At 46.4% G+C, this 20398-nt stretch overlaps 1 protein-coding gene across 4 annotated transcripts; it reads right to left on the reverse strand.

Annotated features, from left to right (window-relative positions):
- Nucleotides 1-2059: 2059 nt before the first annotated feature.
- Nucleotides 2060-20156, reverse strand: Abhd4 (abhydrolase domain containing 4, N-acyl phospholipase B). Of its 4 annotated transcripts, none has more exons than XM_038310375.2 (7): nt 19912-20156; nt 10746-10834; nt 8879-9251; nt 8562-8716; nt 6638-6749; nt 4039-4225; nt 2060-3441 (listed from the first exon to the last, which is right to left on the reverse strand). In XM_038310375.2, the coding sequence occupies exons 2-7, from the start codon at nt 10783-10785 to the stop codon at nt 3352-3354; spliced, it is 957 nt and encodes a 318-aa protein (XP_038166303.1). In that variant the 5' UTR covers nt 10786-10834; nt 19912-20156; the 3' UTR covers nt 2060-3351. The 4 variants fall into 4 exon arrangements, with proteins under 4 accessions (XP_038166303.1, XP_038166300.1, XP_038166301.1 ...); XM_038310372.2 differs by lacking the exon at nt 19912-20156 and adding an exon at nt 13789-13860; XM_038310373.2 differs by lacking the exon at nt 19912-20156 and adding an exon at nt 13676-13791.
- Between the last annotated feature and the right edge of the window lie 242 nt (nt 20157-20398).

A 20398-nucleotide genomic window follows, 5' to 3' on the forward strand; every position in this document is an offset into this window, starting at 1 on the left:
TCAAACCACTTTCTTTGATTAAGAAATCAACATTTGTTACCTAGAACAGTGCAGAGTTTATCAAAACTGTGTAATGAATCATAAAAAGAATGTACAATACTTAGGATATTTGTTATTTTAATTATATAGAATAACTAATTCTATACTTTATCATAAGTAGGACCAGGTACTATAAATTAAAACAAAGCATTATAAAGGCAGGTTATAGAATTAATAGTTTTATCAAACTAATGTTGACTGAAATTATTTATTCCCCACTTTAAAAGTCAGGATGTAAAGTGTAGCACAGCTTTCTAAGGTATAGAATTAATTAAAGGACAAGGAACTAAAATCAGATTGTCTTTTTCCATTCTATTAGACATTTGCAATTATATAATTTAAATTTTAGAGCTTTGTGTCACAAAGGAAACAAAGTGCATAAACACTTTCTGTTCCTCAGTAAGTGAGAATGAACACATTCTTTACACAGCCATGGATCTGTGTGAGCAGGTTCATGGCAACCTCCTCAAAAGCATCCCAGAGCCAGTGGGTTTTCTCTCTCGCAGTGTCCTCTCCCTCCTGCCACCCTCCACTCAGGCTCAGCTGCCATCACTTCTGCAACAGGCTCCCTTAACACTCATTACTTTTCCAGCTACCGTTTTTAATTACTTAAAAAATTGGTTAAGTGTCTCTCTCCACAGAGACTGGGATTTCTTATCAAGGAAGAGAGCATGTCTTTCATTTTTTTGTAGTCCTTGTCCCTTGATATCTGTATTTTCTACACTCATTAGAGATGGTTGTGAGTAACCATGTGGTTGTCGGGAACTGAACTCAGAACCTCTGGAAGAGCACGCGGTGCTCTTAACCACTGAGCCATCTCTCCAGCTGACATGTGTATAGTAGTGTTAAAATATGTCCACTGTACAACCACCTCCAGCAAAGATGGCCCTGGGACAGGCCAGGCTCTGTAATAACCCCAGAAGGCATTTGTGTCTGTTTGTCCATGAGTTCAGCATGTATCAGTTACAGTTAGAGCTGACATTCCGGGCTGACTTAGCCAGCAAGTGCAGGTACTTTTGCTGATGACTGAACATTGATTAGATTATCTGGCATATCTCACTTCTTTGACTTGATCTATTATGGAAAAATGTACCCAAATGTGTCCCTTGTCCTTACACAGCTTCCATCTAGGGGAGAAACAACAGATATTAAACAAGTGACAATAGCCTTGAGCTTTTTTCAGAGATTTTAAAATCTATGGGTATGTGTGTGTATGCATCCACAGGGGCTAGAGCATACACTGGATGCCTTGAAACTGGTATTACAAGTGTTTGTGAGTTGTTGGAGAACCGAACTTGTTCTCTGCAAGAGCGGAAAGTGCTGTTAGCTGCTGAGCCATTGCTCCATCCTGTGTGTGTGTGTGTGTGTGTGTGTGTGTGTGTGAGTGTGCGCGCGCGGGCGTGCGCATGCATGCATATATGCACATCCATGTGGGCATGTGCATGCAAATCACTACAGAAGCCAGAGGTCCACTTGGGAATGGAGTTACAACTGGTAGTTGCCAGACAGACATGGGACACCGGTGCTGGGGACTTAACTTAGGTCTCTGGAAGAGCAGAAAGGGCTCTTAGCCACTAAGCAGCTCTTTTCAGTCTCACGTTTACAATTTCAAAGAGGGGCAATTGAGTCTCAATGCAGACATACAATAGGAACTTCTAGGTTGGAGGTGTGGGAAAGGCAGGTTTCTCTGTGTAAGGAAAATGTGAGCTGAGACTCAGAACGGAGAGAAGTTGGGAAGTAGGGTTGTGAAGGCCTAGACCTAGGCTGACAGGGGCTGACTGGGCAAAGTACGTGCCCAGCGCCTCACAGTTCTCCTGCTGACTGGGGCTGAAGCCAGCTGTGCTCTGGCCTAAGCCCCCTTCTGTCAGGAGCAGGCTGTCTGAGACAGTCTATGGGAGGCAGCAGCACATGAGTGGTACCATTTTGGCTTCATTCTCTTGTCTGGGGACTATACGGACGGCTGCGAGGCAGGGCCGCCCAGTGGTCTTGTTGGCTCAATATTAAACAGCATCACAGCAAACAGTTTTTACTCTTCTTTATTAATTTAGAAAAAGAGCCCGAGGCAGCTGGACCAGCAGTACAAAGCACCAGGAGTTAATACTATTCTGGTTAAAGGGTTGGCTTTATAAAAGAGGAGTGGCAGGAGCTGCCCTGCTTCTGGGGCCAGGCCCAGCCTAGCACCCAGAGCTTTAGAGCAGCACCTGGAATGAGATCCCTGGGAGAGGGCTGATGGGTAATTCTGAAGCAGAGTGAGCTGGAGACCATGGTGACAGATGGCAGGCACAGAGGGTCAGGCAGTGGCTGAGGAGGACAGAGAACTGCTGGCTTATAGCTCCTCCGTGAGCCACGGGCAGGAGCTCTCAGGGGACCTCAGCTCTGGGGCTAGGTAGAAAATGCTGCAGATACTTGTGGACTTCATGAGTCCAGACACGACTCCCGGGCAGAAGGGCCTTTCCCCTTCACCAGGAGCCATCTTTGCTCTGTACTACACATGGGGCTTTAGGGCCCAAGGCACAGGAGAGGCTTAAAGCCTCACAGTGGGAGGAGGAAGGGGAAAGAGTCTCAAGTGTCCCAACTTAGGAAGCCAGGATTGAGACACAGCGCAAGATAATAGTATGCCTGTATAACAGGTTAGAATATGGAGCAAGATTAGTTTTGAACCAGCTCCACAGCAGAGGTGTTTGCATGGAACCTTAGTGAATGAAGCTTATACTATGTGCTGGAAGCCAGCAGACCTGGGCTATATACCCAGTTCTGCTGGAACCCAGCATGCAGAGCCGTGTTCCATCCTGCCCTCATGTGGTCCATCCTTCCTCTTCTGCCAAGAAGGTCATGGAAGGGGCTGTGCGGGTGAGCAGAGCTGCCCTTGGTGGGTAGGCGGGAACTGGGTTTAGATGCAGGTATGGAGTGATGGAGAAGGAAGACGTTCCTGCATGGAACCTACTCTCTGACACATTCCCAAACTAGAAAGGCTGCGGGGAGCCCCCCTCTGTCCAGAGGAAGGGAAGGCCATGCAGGGAGACTGCATGGCTCATAATCACCACCTGGTAACACTTGGCGTGGAGAGAGTGGGAGGCACTAGGCAACCCTTTATGCTCTTCCCCGGAGTGGGGAGTTCAAGGCCTCTTGTGGATTCTGCCTCTTGCCCTCAGCATGGGATCAAAAGTGCTCTTTTTCACTGTGGTCCTATCTCGGGAACAGCCCGACTCTGCCTGGCTGGCACGTGTTAGTTGGTAAGGAAAGGACAGAGGTTCTGACTAAGACAGGGAGATGACAGTAACTCTGGCTTCCTCCTCTTTTTCTCAGAGCAGCTCAGTCGACCGAGTTACAGATCTCTTCTACCACAGCATTGAAGATGTGTGGCTGGTCGGCATAGACGTGGTGCGATGCTCCCTCGATCTCCTGTGGACACGACAGTGGGGCTCAGCTCTCAAGTCCCCACACTGGGAAGTGGTCCCACCAGTTCTCTCCCACCCTTCCCTCAAATCTTGCTTGCCTGCTGCCCTTAGCTCTTCTCAGAAGCAAGACTCCGCCTTTTCTCTAAACACTGTGCACTCCTTTGTGAAGTGACTGTCAAAAGCCCATTTTATTTTAGGGCGACATCCACTGTGTCTTTCCTGCTCACAAGCCCCACCACTGATCTGTTTTGTTTTGTGCAACTCCTAGGAAGGGGAGGTGCAGGAGACAAGTGTGGCAGGAAGGCTTTCACTGAAACCTCTGCTACACAGCCTGCTGCTCACTGCTGTGGTTTAGGAGGGACGATGGGGAGGCTGGAGGTCTGGAATGGAAGCACATGCCTGGTTGCTCAGCAGGAACCTACCTATTACCTGAACTGGACTGCACAGAAAAGGAAATTCCTACTACCTAGCAGGGGGCTGGGGAGGGGCGAATTTTCAAAGCCAGTGCTCTGTCTCATCTGTATAATTTTTGTCCTGGTTTTGATCACCCTCTGTCACCCACTGTCCGCTGCAACTCCCACTCCTTGGCAAGCCAACTTACCAGGTCCCGGACATAGGAATCTGGCCTTTGCATCTTCACCTTTTTCCCCGTGCTGGTATCTATCCAGGTGTTCGCCCCATAGATCATGGTGATGGGCACATCTTTTCGAATTAAGTGAATTCGCTCCAACATGGGGCGCCGGGCCCAGCCAAAGGACTCCATCATGGCTTTGAATGCCGTTTCCCCACTGAGGGATCAAAACAGTAAGGTGATTGACATATAAACAAACCCCGAAGCAGAAAATGTCAACTTGCTGCTTTTCAGAGGCTGGGCTGGACCTTACTGTCTTTATAATCTTCTCATAGCCAGTGCTGGCTCATTAAATATTGACGAGATTAGGAGATGAGCGACATACCTCAGGGCATGACGTGAAAACCCCCATGGCAGAGGGAGCTGTTCAAGAACACACTGAGTATTTACGTAATATATATTTACACCTGGGCTGGGTGAAGGGACACAGGAATGGGACAGATGCTGGGCCTACCCTGCTTGGAGTTAGCACTGTTGCTTACATCTTTGGAAGGTGGTGGCTAAATAAATAATCTGAAGACTATGCTTTAACTCAAAATGTCCTAAGGATTATTATTATTATTATTATTATTATTATTATTATTATTATTACTATTATTCCTGAGAAGGGTTTCTCTATATAACAGCTCTGGCTGTCCTGGAACTAGCTCTTGTAGACCAGGCTGGCCTTGAACTCACAAAGATCCACCTGTCTCTGCTTCCCAGAGTGCTGAGATTAAAGGCATGCCCACTGACGCCCCGCTGTTCTAAGGACTATTAAAAGGAGTCAGAGCTACAGAACATGGGTAAGGGGCTTAAATGCTGAGGAGAGGGAGAATTCACTAGAGGTGAGCCCTGAGGAGTGAGCGTTAGCCCGAGAAGGATGTGCTAAAGACACTCGGGGATGAAGAATGAAAACGCACCAGGCTTTTGAGACTGGGGATCAGCAGCTGCTGCTAGGGGGACATCACAAATGTGAATTCAATCTCCCTATCAGGTTTATGTGAGGCTGGGACAGGAGCCAACTTTCTGACTCGCTTGTAGCTTTTTGTGGGAGGTAGGGAGGTTGAGGACAATGTTCCCTCCTGGGCTCTGCCTGTTCGGTGTAGTTACATTTCTGGTTTCCTTTGCACTGCAGGATGAATTCTGTCTGTACCAGCAGAAGCAGAGAACATCTTAGGAGACATGGTACCACAGACTCTGCAGTCTGTCAGACATGCATTTAAATCGTGTCTTCTTAGCGAGTCGTGTAATGAGAACACACCTCAGTTTTCTCATATACAAACCGGAGGAAACTATGCCCACTTTCTCAGCACAAGATGAAAAGAATGAAGAATACAGAGCTCCCAAGTCTAGGTGGATGAAGAAGACACTATTCAGACATTTTCCCTTGGGCCAGAGTCATGTTTTCCAAAGGACTGATGGGAATTACTGAAAATTTGTCAACTAGAGTAAAAGTGCTTGGTGCTGTAAAATGTCTGGAGGGAGAGAAAGAGAGCTGGCCACCTGATGGGAGTGATGATGAGCCCACGGGGACTGAGCAGAGTCCAAAGCAGGAAGCTGGGGGTGTCCACTTTAACTGCTGAGGTTCCTATGGCACACTGTTTAGCTGGAACCCTGCTACTAGCTATAATCACATGCAATACTGGCTCCCACGCTGCATCGAGACTAATGCTCACAGTATGGCTGAAAAGTCGAGCCTCACCTCCCTCACAACCTTGGGGTCACGGTGACGTGGACAGGCTTGGAAAGAGGTGGGTAGTTGTCTATGGCTCCTGCAGGGTTAGGGTGAGGTCTCCACAGGGTGGTGCTACCCGTGTGCCCTGCTGGTATCAGCCTCTCACAGTCTGGCTGTGGAAGATTACTTTCTTGGCTCTGTCCTGGCTGTCAATGCTGTCAAACCTGCAGGTCAGCGGCTTTTGGAGCTTGCCTGTGAGTAGTCAGAGCTGAGACCTTCTCAGTTCTCAGGACACTTCTACACTTTTAAAAAAGTGGAAGGATTTTTCATGCCCATTCTAAGCTATTTCAAGGTGTATATAACTGAAATAAATGCACATTCTTTCTTTGAATATATTCCAGACATGTATCTTATAGATATGTCATGTATATTTATACAAAGGGACACATTCTAGGAGTCTCTCTGAAGCAATGTTACATGAAACTGAAAATGAGGAAATTTGGAAATTGAAGATTGTGGATAGGCAAAGATGTTTCTTTCTCTGTTTGCCTTAAAAACAAACAAAAACCACATTTGCCTATAAAATCAAACCAAAAACCAACAACATTTTTTTAAAAAAAAAAATCAGTTTTTCATTTTTTTTAAATGTTTTAAATGTTTTCCATACTATTTCTCATCAGGCCAGTTGCCGATTCCTAGGGAAGACATGAGGTCTGTAGAGAGGGACAACTTCTTCAATTAAATCTATTATCTTCTATACCTTTAGTGGCCACCCCTAGGAACTCTCTGGAAATGATCAAGCCTGCTGGTGCTCATGTTCCCCTGAGTCAGAGTTTTATGGAAGACTAGATCACAAAACTGTGCAGCTTTTTAGGCTGCCCGCCCCGGGCTGGTCCTGGGAGCTGCCCTCACCTGGGATTCTGTGCATTGCAGTGGTAGATGTATTCTGAGATGGTATCGTCCTCAAAGAAGTCTGCAAACTTGCGCTTGAAGTCAGGACGGAATCTCTGCACCAGCCCAGGCCCTGGGAAAGGATTGAAGAAACAAAAGCATGATGCTGTGAGCGTGGCATGTGCCTGCAATTCCAGCGCTCAGCAAGCAGAGGCAGGAGAACTGTTTCAAGTTTAAGGTCAATTAGGGGATCCAGTGAGACCCTGTTTAAGCTCCTACCAAACAACAACAACAACAATCATCCAAATCCAAACCATGAAAAACCATGGAGTGGCCAGTGTGGGTGGTGGTGGTGGGGACAGAGAATAAACTCCTGTCTGCTCGTGTTTAAACAACCTGAACCAAATTTATCTAAGCATTTGGTTCCTTTATGCATTTAACATGGCAGTGGCAGAAAGGGTGAAGAAGTCTGCTGGGAAGAAGCAGATGACTTCAAACGTCACCAATGAGTTCAGAGACAGTGTAACATCCCCAAGGAGCCAGATGATTTTCCCTACAGGTTCACAAGTTCTGTGAGTGTCTGCAGTTAAAAGAATTTTCATTTACAGTCTGAGGTGTGTCCCTTCCTTCCCTGGCCTCATGGGAACCCTGATAGTCTTTTACTCTTCTGAAGGTAGCGGATGAAACTCCCATTTCCGAGCACTCTCTCACTTCCAGGCTGCATGGAGAATTCCGGAATACATGGAGAGTGACCTTAACGGCGCCGCTGGCCCAGGCTCGGGACACTGCGCTCTCACCACAGTGCACAAGTACGCCATCAGCATATGCCGGCGGACTGGAGGACTGGACCTACTGGCCACTTTCTCTGCCCGGCAGGTCTTTTGTCTGTGAGAGGTGTCTGGGGAAGAACTGGGAATATAGCCACAGGCCCTGCCCTCCTCTGATACAATTCCAGGGCTGCCAGGCAGCCAGCCAATACGGTAGCCGAGGCCCTGAATGAACCTGGCCAGATCCAAGGCCAGGAAAGGGGAGAATGGTTAGAGCAGGAAGGATGGCAGGAGTGTCTGCTGGAGCCACCTGGACTAAGGTCAACCCTCTGCCCGCCTGCTCCCCTTTGGCACCCGTGTCACTTGCTTGCCCCTCTCCCTCCAGAACTCCTGGGCTAAACTTCTACATCAGGCTCACTTTCCACTCTTCCTTAGGAGCCGTTCTGTTTCAGCCACTGCAACTAGCGACTACTGGACATTTCTATACAAATATAAGCTATCAGCACAAAACAGGGGTCACCAATCTTTTCAGTAAAAGGAATCTGCTTTTTACTTCAGCAGTGTAAAAAGCTCCTCAAAGGGAAGCACGTGGGCAGTGTGAGATGAGACTGCGGAGCCTCTGACAGACGCTACAGTGTGGCCTGCTTTCTGTCTCTTTTGCATAGAGAACCTTCTCAATGCTAAGAAACCCAGAACGGAGATATGGCGTTTCTCTAGAGCAGTGCGCACGGTTCAGAGGGACTTGTCTGCACTGTACTATGTTAGAAGCTGAGGTTCAGAGCCCTCCTTGCTGTAGGTGCTGCTGAGCAATGGAAAGGGACCGAGTGATAGTTACTGCAACAGACAGGTTGTCATATAAACTCACAGCAGAGAAACAGAAGCCACACGCCATAGCCCCTTTTTTTCTTTGGGATCTGCCGACATATAAGGCAGTCATTCTGTTCTCTCTGCTGATGCAGATGGAGGGAAACTATGACAATCATCTGAAACCTCCAATAAAGAGATGCTGTCCTGATGATCAGTTTTAAGTGACAATGCCAGGTCAAGCTCTGTTTTATAAACAAGTGAGGATGGCAAGAGACCAGGTGCACCAAGGCAGGAGACCAGGTGCACCAAGGCAACAGTGAATGAGGTAGCCTCAGTTTAAGGACAGAGTTCCTCTCCTGGAGGTGACTCACCCCAAGGCCCAGCCACTCGAAGAACAGCCAGTGGGTTGGAACGCCCCAGGACAGATGCCACAGCCTTGACCCAGGTTGGAGGTGCACGGATCTCACTGGGGTCAGTTGGTCGTAGGGGAAAGCCCCATGGGTCAACCAGGATAAGGTGTTTAACTCTACATTAAGAGAAGAAACAAACAGAGGGTACACTGTATTTGCCTGGAGGTCTCGTGCCTCTTAAACTGCTGGGAAGGGAGAATTTTACTGGAAATCAATATTGGAATGCGCCTGGTAAGGCATGGAGTCCGTTCATGAGGGGCGAGGGTAGTTAATATTACCTCTCAGGATACTTGATAGAGTAAGAAGTGGCCAGGAATCCCCCCAAACTGTGCCCCAGGAGGATCATGGTGGGGATTCCCATCGTCTCCCGCCATGTCTCTATTGAGGTCACAAACTCATCTTCAGCTCCTTCTGGGTCCCTTGGAAATGTTGGCCTTGAGCTTCTCCCGAAGCCAAGCAGATCAAAGGTATGGAGTGTGCGGCGGGTACTCAGTGAATCCATGTTGAGGATCCAGAGGCCCACGCCGCCCCCAAAGCCATGTACCATCACCAGAGGGGTGCGATCCTTTTGCTCTGGGCTCACAGTCACTGTCCAGATCTTGTTCTGGTTTGGGAGGGAAACATAACGGGCCAGGAACTTGTTCTGGAGACCTGGGAAGGGAAGAGTTAAGGGTAAACCAACAAGCCAGTAGGCTGAAGCCCTCTGTGCCGCGGCTTCAGTTCTTGCCTCTATGCTCCCACCCTGTATTCTGTGAGCCACAGAAACTTTTCCTCCCCAGGTTTGATTTGGTCACTGTTTTATCTCAGAAACAAAAAGAGACCTTCAACAGCTCCCATCTATCTCCAGCCTCCTTAGAGTGGCTTTAGCCTGAACCCTAGGTTAGTAGGACGAGCCCCTTCCCCAGCCCTGTCTTCAGATCTGATCCAGTCCCTTGGCTTCTACCTTTGATTTGATGTGTAGTTCTGGACTTTTCTTTACCAAGAATCTCGCTGAATCCATTCAGAAAGAACTCCCTGACTTTAGTGATTTCTATCCACTGACTCTGTTCCATAGCCCTAAATCCCCAGATGTTCTTGTAGTATGGGGAACCGAGAATGATATCTTCCCAATGACAACAATTTTATACAGTCATTCTAAAAGACTTAATAAGTACCAGAGTAAGTTTTCTTTTATACTTCATAAACTAATGAATTCAAATTCAAGGGAAATGTGCAGACCATTTGGTACGTAGGCTATAAAAGGGATCAAGATGCTGTGCCCAATTCCCTTTGGGTCCCTGATGTCAAACAACCCTTGGACTCTTTGTTCTTGAATTTGCATGTGTTTGGAGAGGAAGAAAGAGAACTGTGGTCTAGCTAGGTAGAGGTGGTGATGGGAGTGGGTTGAGCCAAGGGCCTATTCCTCTTAGACACTGAGGTGGGGCAGTGTTTTTCTTCTTGCTAGTGTGGCAACAGTCATATGAAAGGGCTTCCTGGGTGAATCAGATGCATCTGGATGGAGGTTTGAGAGCTGTGGTTCCTTTCAGGCCAGAGACAGTAGCTCCATCTGGGTGGAACAACAGGGTTGGTCATGATGGGGTGGGGTTATGGGGAGATATGAGCCTGGGGTCTTGCTGGAACCAAAGGCTAGTGCTGCTCATGGGTCACCTTCTTCAATATTGCTCACGCAATCTGGTCTGTGTGAACTCCAAATAACTGTGGTAACCAGGCAGCTGGTAGGCTACATCTAGTAGAAGGCAGGAAACAGCAATATTAGAAAACACATGATTGCTGACACTCAAGTAGGAAGGCGGTGAATTAAAATGTGTTTAGTTATGTGTTTAGAAGAGAGGGAAAAATGAAGAGATAGGGAAAAGATGAATGGGGCAAAAGATCTGTGTGTGCTAATGCACACTGGAATGTATGGGGCCTAAGGTGAAACTGGAGGATGTTGAAGGGGTTACCACAGGGATAGGGAGTTGAGGGACCACTGTCATGAAATACTGTGTCCTCTGTCTGCCCCTCCCCTCAAACCATCAATTTTCTTTCCTCTGGCCCATATACTGCTCATCAGGAATTGGTGGGCTCAGTGGACCCAGCTTGGAGAAGATCTTGTATCTTTTCTAGACATTTTAAAGGGAGGAGCAAACGGTTCCCTCTACTTACACTGGAGGATCCTGGCTTCCACATTCTTCAGCTGAGACATGGAAGTGGGGCGCCAAGTGGGGAGCCAGCTACTCAGCCAGCCCTGAGGCCTACGAGACAGAGAGACACTTGTTGGCCACACTGGAAAGTTCCCAGTCTTGCTGATAGCTCCATGAGTTATCAGGGTACGAGATGTTTCCCAGCACAGGAGGCCTGCTCCTCATGGCCTTCAGCATCAGCAATGCCCTAGCAGGCCCATGCACTGTTACTTTTCCTTGGCAAATGGCTATTGACAACAATGGCCCTTGATAGATATTTCAACACCATGTATACAAATGACTTTTCCCGTCTATTATCTTCCTGGAGTGCCACAGGTCCCCTTCGTTACTGGTTATCAGAATTTATGGTCAAGGAGATTGCAAAGGGAGAGGGAGTGACTTTAATATTTCCATTATTTCTGTCACCCCCAGAACTAGCTGTTCTTTTAGGGTAGGACAGACAAGTTCCCATGCCATCTGTTGTCTTACACGCTTCTGGAAGTATGGGCCGCTGTTAGTCCCTGATTGCGAAATCCACCAGCTCTGAACTTGGAGCTGGGGTAGGCAGGGAGCAGGGGAGAGCTATCTGGGTTCATGTCCTACTGTCCACCAAGAGACACAGGTGACTCTGGCCTACTTCTTCAGGTTGTAAAGTGAGAAGAAAGCTTACCTATGCCCTAGAGTAAAACTGGTAACTCATCCTGCTTTCTCCTTCACACCCAGTGACTAAGCCATTGAGGTTACAAGCCCCAGTTCTGGAGTGAACAGAACTCCTGGCTCTGAATCACAGACCTGCCATTGATAATAGACTGGCTCTGAGGTCTAGAGAGGAAAGGAACCTTGTCAAGTACCTGCCACAAACTGAACTGCTCAGTGAGTCACAGTTTCTACTCCACTTCCCCTGTCTTCCATGCTATTCCTCTTGTTGTGAACTCTGCCTAGGTGAAGGCTATAGGATGGTTGCTAGAAGCTGCAGCAAGGGCTTGTGGGTAAGAGCATAAGAAGGCTCATAAGGCCACCCTGTGGAAGAACCATTCCGGCTGCTCGTAACGTACACAGTGGGCCCCCTGAACATCAAGGGAAGCACAGATGTTACATTAGGGTGTTTTCTGGAAAATCACCTAGTTCAGCCTCTGCTTCACAGGTGAGAAAGCTGATTCCCAGAGAAGTCACCAGCAAGTTAGACAACGAATACCTCCTCCGTGGACCTTCTAGTCCCAGCTGTTTGAAGCACATCAGAACACTGGAGTATATAACCACATTTTATTTGCATCTATTTTCTGAAGGGAATATGATCTAAAGCCAGAAACTAGAGTTCTAATACTAGCAAGGCCACTTACCAGCAGTAGACAGTGACACATTAGCTTTCTGTGTCCGTTTCTTCAGCTGCAAATGGGAGGTAATTGTATCTACCTCACAAGTTTCTAAAAAGATCCGTGAGTTAACATCTAAAGCATATAGAATAAGGCTTAGAGCTGATAAACCCCTCAGCCGATTATTACCTTGATATATATTATTACTATTTTTAGGTAGCTGCTCTCAGTGAAAGTGTAAGGTTTGAAAGAAAACCTAGTGTTGGTGTGGGAGTGGCTTCGATCATATGAAAGTCTCAACCAATCTAATCCTAGGGACACCAAGGACCCTTTTAACCGTCTACCAGAATTCCCTGTTGGATGAAGCACCAGGACCAAGGACACAGCTCTTGACCAGTCTCAAAACTTTGCATTGTAGAGACTATAACCAGTCAGATCATGGCACTGAACCCCACATATCTCTGTAACTGCCTACAGGAGCTCATGGGAAATGCTGTCTTCCAGACAGTGCGCTCCACAGTCCTGAAAGGGGTGGGGATGGGGAGTACAGGGTATGTGTACACCTTTGCCTTTCTTCTCCAGACACTGACCCAGACGGAGAACAGGCACTTGTCTGTCTCACTGTGTGCTGGTGCTATTAGGAAGGGAAGGGCTGAGATGGGAAAGTGAGGCCAACTGCACAGAGCCCCTTCATCTGGCCTGGGTAGTGCCTCATCCTCACGGGGACACACAGCAGTTCTGTGCTGGGACAAAGCCTGTTCTAGACCCCTGTAATTCTGAGCAAGCCTCTACAGTTCTGTGGGCACCAGTATCTTCTGCTTTATTTGTTAAACAGAGCTGAGTGACCTGCATCTTTTCTGGCTCTAGTGTTCTTTCCCAAGTCTCTGTAGGTATCGTAAATTTCCTCTTAGAAAGCAATACTCTCCTTAAGTCCCCAACGCTATTATTTACTATTGTTACAAAGTTAATTCCTTCTGCCAAAAGGACAAATATTAGGTCAAGGGAAGGCCTTGTTCCCATGAAACCCTTGGAGCTGAGTCATTCTCCAAGTAACTTTTTCCTGGTCCTGTTAGACCATCATCACACCACCCACAGGTGGCATCCCAAACTTGATGCCCTTGGGTGAGCGGTACCCTCCCCCCACCCTCAATCTAACAAACCTAATTCTGAACCCACTGCAGTAAGCATGTGTTTATAATGATTAAAAACATCATCAATTAGGATAGCAGGCAGAACGTGTCAAGGCGGCCAAGGGCTAAAAGAACTTGCAAGCCAGGTCCACACTAATCCCGGCACAGTGGGGGACTTCTCCCTCCCACTTCTTCTTAAGGCCTTTCACACCCACGACTTTGGTCCCGGGGCAAGTCTCCACAAGCATCCGGCTGCTGCCCCCATGTCCGCGTCTCTCAAGCTTGATTTGGGGGCGGGAAGAGCAAGCTTATCCACTGCACATTACCACCAATCAAACTGCGCTACCAAGGGGTGCTCGCGAAGACTAAGTGGAAAGTCCGACTCCCCAGGCTGCACACAAGCTCAACCCTTAGCGCTCCCCCAGCTCCGCAGCCTCCTCAGCGCACCCCAACCCTCCCTGGAAGCCAACCTGAAAAGGAAAGACCGGAAAGTCTGAAGCTGTCTGCAACCACAGACAGTCCCCGGATCCTGACCCGGACAGACAGACAGAGATAGAAAGAGAAACGGACAGGAGTAACTCACTGCTGCTCCAGATCATCAGCCATAGTAAACAAGCCCTGCCGGGTCGAGCTGAGCCAGCCCATCCCTCCGCCTGACGCCAGAACCAGCTGACCCAGAGAAGTATCGGATAACAAAGGGGGCGGAGCCGGAGGCGGGGCCTGGGCCGCTAGTGGGGTTCTTGAACCCGCGCCCCGGTCCCACCGGCCAGCACCACTTCTGGGCTGGAACCTGTGGAGTACTTCCTTATGTTTGCTCCCGCTGGCCTGCGTCTGGGCTGAACACTAGGGTCTCGCAAAAGTAGGATCCTAATCCGTATCACCCACCTTTGGGGGACAGCGAGAGGGACAGGTTTAAAACTCCCTGTTCCTCACTGAAATGCCATCCTCCCCGCCTCCATCTCACCCACAATTAAAGAGTGGAAGGAACAGCCCTGACTTTCTCTCACACTCCGGAGCTTCCCTCTATAGCTCAGGTCCCTGACGCTTCACCTGCCTTTCCTAGTTCGTCTGTTAAAATGGTTTAGATGTTCGTGGAAACATCATAGGTTGCTCCCTAAAAAGGGGCCTTGGATATTGTAACCCAAGACTTTCAGATTTCAAAACCACAAAACCAAAATGCCTAGTTAAAATTGAATTTGAGACAGAACACAATTTTTAAAACTAAGTATGCTCCATGCAGTATTTGGGACATCCTGTAGTTACAGCTCTAAACAGAGCTGTGACATCTGTCAAGATACGTAAGCATTCCTCTGCTCTGGGGATGTCTGTCACCAACCTAGTTTCCAAGGAAAAATAGCTCGATCCCGCTTCCTCTTTGGAGGAACTCCCCTCCCAGAGGAGGACCAGCTAAAGAACTAACATTAAGGCTGGGCATGCTGGGCATGCTGGGCATGCTTTATGTATGTGGGTGTGGGATACAGAATATGAGATGTGACGATGTGTCTTAACCCAGAAGCTCTGAGCACATTTCAGGTGGGTTCTGCGGAGGAGTTCAAATCTTGAATCTGGCTGCAGAACTCACCTGAACTGGCAAAGGGGGTTGTGATATCACCAGAACTGCTCCATTTCAGATTATCCACTCCATTAGCTTAAAACCACACTTCAGGAAAGAGAAATTTACAAAAATACCTTTCTTTTTTCCTTCTTTCTTTCTGAGATTCTCTCTCTCTCTCTCTCTCTCTCTCTCTCTCTCTCTCTCTCTCTCTCTCTCTCTCTCTGTGTGTGTGTGTGTGTGTTATGTGTCCCTTTTGATTTACATCTGAGGATGACCTCCACCTTGTGATTCTCCTGTTTCTACCTCTGGAGTACTGGGATTATGTTATGTGCTGTCAGGCACGATGGTTCAGGATGGGGACTGAATCCATGGTTTCCTGCCTTCGAGGCAGGCACTTTGTCTGCTGAGCTATGTTCCAAGTCCTAAAGTATTTTTTCTTTGGTCTTCTTGAAAGGCCTAGGAGATTCTGAGATTTCTTCTTCACTAAAACAGTAGTGTTAAACTGATCATTATAAGGGTTTAAAGTTTAAGAGAACTAGAATTTTCAGAATTTTTCATTCATTCTTTTAGTGGTCCTAAATTCAGTACATAGAACCATTGGGAAGCCTGCTAACAATTTGGACTTCCAATTCCTCACATCCTAATACATTAGTTTGTTCTGAGGCTGGAAAGCTGCAATTTTTCAAAGCATTAATGATATTCCAGGAGACCCACTAGCTAGCTAAAAGCTTCTGGTCAGAAATCTGGGCCAAGTTCAAGTTCTTGGCTTTCCCAATTTCCGTTTCCTGATCTTGGGCAAGTCATTTTATCAGGTTGCTTCTTCCTCTGAATTGTGCTTTATGAGGATTAGCTAAGATAATTCAAAGAAACATTCAGCAAATTTACTTTCTCTAAAAATGTCACATCTTATGTTCAAAGACAAACATGTTGACACAAAGAATCCAATGATAAAAAGACAGGAAATGAACTGCTTGGTGGTCCCCACCGACTTCCTTAGGAGGGCTTTGGAAAGCTGGTAACTATGTAATCAGAACTTAGAGCATCCCCCCCCCCTCAACAAAGATACCTCCATCTCTCTACCACATGACTGTATTTACTTCAGAACACCTGAAAGGATCATGAACATCTATGTTTCTCTCTACTAGAGACTAAGTTTCATGGGGAATCTTACCTATCTAGTACTCTGCTCTCAGCATCAGGTGAGTCAGGGGAGGTGCTTGGTACTTGAATGGCTGGGTGAACATTTTCTTACTAAAAGCAGAGGCATGAATGGTTGTCTACAGAATGAAGGGCTAAGTGCTAGCTAGGGTTTGGGGGCTATAATATAAGTGACACTAGATAGAAATCCGGGGTTGTTTTCACAGGATAACTAAAGCTCTCATTTTCCTGATAACCTATAAAATGGGGGTCCTTTTGAGGCAAGGCTGATCACGTGGAACTGGAATATTCTAGATTTTAGAGCACATATTACCACAGCACAGAGAGCATTTGCATTCTGTTTCCACATGTGCCAAGTAAGCTTTAGCAGAATTTCCTGTTATAATAATTGTTTAGAAGGAAAAAATTTGAATATATGGAAAATGTCTTTTGCAATTAAAGTTATCCTTAAGGTACCCCCAGAACTGAGATAACTCAGGATTGGGTGGATCTGCTAAAACTAGATACAATGAAATGGACCTTTGGTACCTATCTAGACAGGCCTCTGGAGAGAAAAATGTATTTTCCCTTCTTATCTTGAAGTCAAGACACAAGATGTGCACATATGAAAAAATGCACCCTCCTATTTACAAGATTATAATTTTTAAATGTACTATTGTCTCTTTAATTTTTTAAAAGATTATTTTATGTGTATGTGTGTTTTGCTCAATTGTGCACCACAAGCATGCTTGCTATCCAAAGAAGTCAGAATGCATCTGATTCTCCTGGAACTGGAGGTATGGATGGTCGTTAGCCTTCTTGTTGATGCTGGGAACCAAACCCAGGTCATCCACAAGAGCAACAAGTACTCTTAACCACTGAGATCCCAGCAGCCCTATTAATGTATTCTTTAGGGACAGAAACTAATTGGTTAACCATGGATAAGCTGGTTAAGCCCAGCCCTGGAAGGAATGAATCAATCCTTCAAATGGGTGCTGATGACTTTTGAATGAACAAGGTGAGTCTTAGATTAAACAAAGGGACTGGTGAATAAAACAGCTTCAACGTCCTCTATCCAATGATAGCATATGTGGCTTAATTTTTTTAAAAAAGATTCACTTATGTGTGTGTAGGATGGGTGGTGAGTTATGTACACATGAGAGTGGATCCTCACACTGGCCAAAACACCATGTCAGATTCCCCTAGAGCTGGAGTTACAGGCATTTATGAGCGACCTGACCTGGGTACTGGGAACTGAACTCAGGTCCTCTATAAGAGCAGCAGGCACTCCTAACTGCTGAGCAACCACTCCCACCTTTGGCTTAGTTTAAAATGAACACAAACCACAAACTTTCCTTGATTACTCCTAGCTATATTTCTATTGCTCGGGTAGCCACATGTGTCTAGCTGTCCCCACACTGATTGGCACAGGCGTTCTCATTAAAGGATATTCTACCGAACAGGGTAGTGCTGCTTAGCATGGTGTTTTCAGATCCCTCTTGTAGGGAGCTCAACAATTCTTAGTAATCTTCTTCCCTGGGTAAATGATACTCTCATAAAGGAAAATATGACAAATTCTTTTTTGTTGCCAGAGAAGACAAGATTGAAGTGCTCTCAGTGTGTGTGTGTGTGTGTGTGTGTGTGTGTGTGGTTTTTCAAGACAAGGATTCTCTGTGTAGGCCTACCTCAGTTTATAGACCAGGTTGGCCTAGAACTCACTGAGATTCGCCTGCCTCTGCCTCCCAAGTGCTGGGATTACAGGTGTGCACCACCACCACCTGGCAAGACTGAAGCTTTTATGGGACTCCCAAAAGAGCTAGGAGAGAAGGAAATCAGAGAAGGATTCCGAGTTGCTATATTGCAGGGATGATGGGGTAAAAGGATACAGGCTCACTAGAGACATTTGTTGCTCGACTAGAACTTGGATAGAAAACACCATAGTTGAGAAAAACTCACATTGTGTTGACTGAGATGTGATTCTGCTATAATTTTCTTTTTGAAAAGAATCCTGTGCTGGAGGTATAGGTCAGAGGTCCAGTGTTTGCTTACCATGCTAGATACCCAGAAACATGTAACAAATAGGCAGCATGCTTTATTTGTTGAATTAGAGAACAAGGAAAGAAGGGTCTTGGTCTAATTGGGGCCAAAGTTTAAAAAGTGGATGGTTACATGCGGGAGTAGAGAGAAGGAAAAGGAGTCAAGGCCAAAGTAAAATACAAAGGGGGAAGAACTGAGAGAGTCTCTTCTCCATGGAGAGACTCTCTTTACAAGAGTCTTTTCCTACTCAGACTTAGGATTCATGTTTGTCATAGGAAAGAATATAATTTCTTATTATCAGAGAAAAAATGTAAAATCACGGATTTTGCCCAAGGGCACTTTCTTGGCCTTCCACTCTTCCGTATCTTACACTGTTGGGCATCTTAGTCATGAAGCCTCTAAAGTCTTCTCTGATGTCTGACTTAATTTTAAATCCAGTTTCTTTTGCCAGCCATCTGACTTGCAGTCCTGGTACCATCTTTTGTATGCCCAGATTATTGGAGTTCGGCAGTATGGCTAACTTTGAATTATTTGGAGAAACAGAGGAAACAGTTCCTATCAGAATGAATCATAGTTCATTTTCCGAGCACTTACCGTGTGCTATGCACTTTGCTAAATCTTTAATGTTTTACAGTATCTCATTTAACCCCAATACAACATTGTGGGGATCCAGGTATTGTTACTTCCATGTCATAGAAGTGGAAAATGAGACCTAGGTGTCATAGTGATGCGTGCCTGAAATTTTAACACTTGGTAAGCAGAGGCAGAAGGATTGCAAGTTTAAATCCACTCTGCTGTACATAGTAGGTTCCGAGCTAGGCTACATAGAGAAACCTTGCCAAAAAGAAGAGGAAAAGGAAACCACAAATTAAGCACTAAGTCATCAGGTCGAGATTAGATAATTAGTAGCAGGTGGAATCAAAGTTCAAAATCATCTTTGTCCAACTCTGGAACTTGCTCTTTTATCTACTGCTCGGCACATGAACTTTTACACGTATTAATGTTCTGACTCACACTACTCAAAACCAACATAGTATGATTTCCCCCCCGCCCATTGATAGCTTAGATAAAACTCATACACTGAACACAAAATTTTTCTTATAAAGTCAGGTAGTTGAGGAAAATTTTTAGTTCATTCTATTAGAAAGGCTTTGTTGCAGAATGGTGGTGCTTGTCTCAGTAAGCGACTAGACAGTGAGAAAAGTGCAATTGCAGATAGACGTATGTCATAGTATGTGGAAGAGGAACCAGTCTGGCTCTTCTTCCTTCCCCTACCCGCTCTACACTAACACAAGGGCACCGAGGCTAAATTTTTTAAGCAATGCAAGCTCCTTGTTTGTGAATATGGATTTACCTCTTCTAACAGACTAAGATTTCCCAAGGGCACAGATGGTTCGCCGGAACCTACGCAAGGGCCTTTACTTACCATAGGAAGTGGTGCTAAGTGTTTCCAGGCTACATACAAATAACAAGCGACAGCAAGGGAATGCTGTTCAGTTGCCGTTTTAGAAATTTTGCCCATTTATCTAGCGCTGTAGAAAGTGAGACTTAAACGCTGAAATGAAGTACTAATTATGTGCGGGTAGACTTTGCAACCGAATGGTGAGAGATACTATGTTTTGAAGGTCTGGTTTTTGTGAACTTGTAAGGCAATGCAAAGCAGAAGGCTGAGCTTAAGTTTTCTTAAAACCTCAAACTTTCATATCGTTTTCTATAAAAGGATTCGGAGAGGGTCAGGTTGAACGAGACGTGCTCCTGCGAGCCTTTCGACGTTGACATCTTGGGATATTATAATAGATTTAAGACGTCAGTTTGGTACGAATTGCTGCTGATTTTGACCTTACACTCTACATCCAAGTGATTACCTCCCTTTTTAGACAATGTCTGTGTTTGATTAACCTGAATGTCCCTACAACTTAACCACAAGTTATTGGTCCTTGTTGATAGCCAACAAACGTTTGTCGAATGAATGGATACCTGCTGGCTTAGGTTCTTCGTAGGGCCAGATCCGGCCTTCCAGTTCAGGATCCTGTAGAGGTCAACCCTCACCCGCCAGTGTAAACTGGCGCTTGCCCCGGATATACATAGTTCTCAATGCGAAGGAACTTGACTTGCTCTAACGATCTGTCATAGGCATCTGCAGACAGAGCGTTTGAGGGAATTAGGGCTAGGCAGGTTGGATCCCTAGACCGCCAGCTTGGTCTCTAAGCAGAGTCCCACGTTTAACCACTGAGGACATGGGATCAAAGAGAGCCGGAACTTTCTGGTAAGCTACGTTGTCCGCGGTAAAACCTTTCCCCCTGTTCCTGTCACAAATCTCGTCGCCAGAGCAACAGTAGGCGTCAACAAACGCAGGGCGGAAGTAAGGGTATAGTACACGTCTCCAGCTCAACGAAAGCCCAGGCGCAGGCGCACTAATCTATTTCCGGCTGTAGTTCTCAGTTTAGGGATGCAATCTGCGTCT

Source organism: Arvicola amphibius, chromosome 13, assembly GCF_903992535.2.
Source record: "Arvicola amphibius chromosome 13, mArvAmp1.2, whole genome shotgun sequence".
NCBI classification, from domain to species: Eukaryota; Metazoa; Chordata; class Mammalia; order Rodentia; family Cricetidae; genus Arvicola; species Arvicola amphibius.